The sequence below is a fragment of the Octopus bimaculoides genome, chromosome 19 (assembly GCF_001194135.2).
Source record: "Octopus bimaculoides isolate UCB-OBI-ISO-001 chromosome 19, ASM119413v2, whole genome shotgun sequence".
Classification (NCBI taxonomy): Eukaryota; Metazoa; Mollusca; class Cephalopoda; order Octopoda; family Octopodidae; genus Octopus; species Octopus bimaculoides.
Genome location: NC_068999.1, coordinates 47,971,719 through 47,974,539, shown reverse-complemented (window position 1 = coordinate 47,974,539; position 2,821 = coordinate 47,971,719). Strand labels below are relative to the sequence as shown.

The following is a 2,821-nucleotide window of genomic DNA, read 5'->3' as shown; positions in this document are numbered from 1 at the left end:
TATATATATATATATATATATATATATATATATGTATGTATATATATAAATAAAAGTGAGGTGATTATGGCCATAACACATTTAATCATAGGTCTCCCCAATCAATGTTAATCTGGGCAAAATAACAAACAGTAAACATGAAAATAGTATCAATAAGGATGATAAGGATTATGATGTTGGGAATGAATGATGGTGAATACTTACCTCTTGTAACTGATTCAACTGGACTTTTTTAAACTCCTTTAGTGAACAAGTGTGATTTTGTTCAATCTTACATAAACTCATCTCACTAATACGGTGACACATTTCTTGAACGTTCAGAAGAGCCGGGCAAAGAGACTATGATTTAAAAGATTTATAAAAAACTAGTATAGGCACTTGAAGCAGTATTTAATTTAAAATAGCCATCTAAGTATCATACCTAATGTACACACACTATCAATAGGCCAGTTACTGTGGTATTTTCCTGAGATAACATCACTTATGGACACACTATGTTTAAGATGCAATGAGAAATGAGATTTTCACCTCATTTTTAACACAGCAAATTCATAAGGGATGTTATATCAGGACAAGTACTGCAGTAACTGGCCTATTGGCAGTGTATATACATTAAGTATGATAAATAGATGGCTATTTTATTTATAAAAATAGTTAATGAATAAGAGATAATCATATAAGTTATTACATCAAAGTTAAAGAAATTATTGAGAGCTAATATATCTGCGAGGAGAGAATCATTGCAGAAAAACAAAGTAAATACAAAAGTATGTCGTTGCATGATCAATTTGGAAGAGATGCAACTCCCCACGAAAGCTGAATAGCCATAGGATTGGTTTAGAAAAGACAACCTTAAATGAGAAACTGGGAATTTAGTACTTGTAACCCAGAACCAAGCCCTTAATACAACCATGTATAAAGTATGTATACAGTCATACAGAATCAGACAAATATAGGTTATAGGTTATGTAGAGAAGACGTGGAGACTGTGACCCCTGTAAAATTCTTGCTCAGGGACTGCTATAAGAGGGATCATGATAAAGTGTGTTTACTACTGTAATGGTGTTTATCAAATCAGTGTAGTTGTAAGGTAGACTAGAAATGGTACTGACGTATACCAGACAGAGTTTTAGAGAGTTAACATGCCCTAATGACTAAAGACAAATAAAAGATAAAAAGATTAATTTCTTACCTCATTTACAATAAACAAGTTTTCTCTCAGGAATTTTCTGCATTTTTGGAATTTATCAAAGGAAACATTAACTTTCCATCGTCTGAAAGCTTTCCATTTTCGGAAATTTTCAAAAATTGGGATCTGGATTACAAAATATATAAATATATAAAGACTCCCTAGGAGAAAAAATGTAGTTTAAAACTGATGTCAATGTTGTTTATTAATTAAAGAAATGGTTTGTATAAGTGTATGTATGTGAAAATATATATATTATGTTATATTATACTATATCATATTATATCATGTTATCTATATATATATATATATATTGTATAAAAGGCATTTATGTATCATACTTAATGTAAATACAACGGGACAGGCAAAATTTACATTTTGGTGTTTGCAGCATGACATGATCTCATTTCTTTGTTTAGAGAGTCCCCAGAGTAGTGACCAGAGAAGAAAGATGGATGAATGTTTACAATAAGTAGTTGTATGAAAAATATTATTGTAAAGGTTTCATTCCTACCTTTTTAACCAGCATAAAATATCGATATTCTTGTTCCCAGACATCAAGGTATAAGAACTCTGTCTCGTGTCCAGAACAATACCGCATCACCCCTGCAGCACTTATTGTGCAGTAGTCATGTTTATTGATGTTTTCAAAATTTACCACTCTAGAAGAATTATAAAAAGAAAACTAAGAAAAGTATTTATTGAAAATTTGAAAATACATTCATACACAAACCAGGAAATATTTTGTATTTAAAACAGAAAATACAGTAGAGACGACTGATGGAGCTAAATAAATTGATATTTTTCACACTATATTTTCAATCAGCTGCCATACTTTTGCATGCACACACACACACACATTTTCTTGGCTCTCAAGGTTCAATCTTCTAATTCAGTAGGACCACTACTGTTGGACAGGTGATAGTGTTTATTCTTATACCAAGTAAAAAAAATATATAAATTCAATCATAATGTAATAAAAGTTATATTTTTTTAAATGTTAAGTAATATTGATTTCCGATTTTGGCACAAGGCCAGCAATTTCAAAGGAGGGGATAAATCGATTACATCAACCCCAGTCTTCAACTGGTACTTATTTTATGGACCCTAAAAGGATGAAAGGTAAAGTCGGCCTTGGTGGAATTTGAACTCAAAAAAGAAGGTTAGATATTAGAGACTAAAAAAAAATGTTTAATAATATTAAGCAATGCTTACTATATGAATCATAGTTCAGAATACTGAAATATAATTCAAAACATTCATTAGGGAATTTCTAAGAGGTTAAATTAAAATAAAACATTGTTATGTGTAAAATTGTTTTGTAGAGAGGATAAGGATCAAGAAACATTAGATATTGCTATTGACTATAATCAACCTATGCCCGAGCCATGCAAGTATGAAAAAGCAGAAAAAGAGTTGGTGGAAAATGGACGTTAAGTGATGATAATAATTTGGTTGGTAAATGTGTAGACATTTCCACTTCTCAATGGAAATGTTTGCTTAACCCATTACCTCCCATAATTCTATTAACCGGAATTTTTTTTATGAAACTTTGATTTCTAGCATAAAACAGCCTTAGAAACACACTGGAATGATCAAAATAACATTTTAAATAGAAATAAGCGAGATATT

General features: G+C 30.5%; 1 protein-coding gene across 2 annotated transcripts in view; it reads right to left on the bottom strand.

The window, feature by feature from the left end:
* The window catches only part of LOC106877012 (dynein axonemal heavy chain 6), a 61,133-nt gene that overhangs the window by 52,580 nt on the left and 5,732 nt on the right, over window positions 1-2,821 (bottom strand). For both annotated transcript variants that reach the window (XM_052974731.1, XM_052974732.1), the window contains exons 6-8: window positions 1,704-1,851; window positions 1,193-1,315; window positions 205-339 (exon numbers count right to left, since the gene is read on the bottom strand). In XM_052974731.1, coding sequence (XP_052830691.1) covers window positions 205-339; window positions 1,193-1,315; window positions 1,704-1,851 — 406 coding nt within the window. The remainder of the gene's footprint in view (window positions 1-204; window positions 340-1,192; window positions 1,316-1,703; window positions 1,852-2,821) is intronic.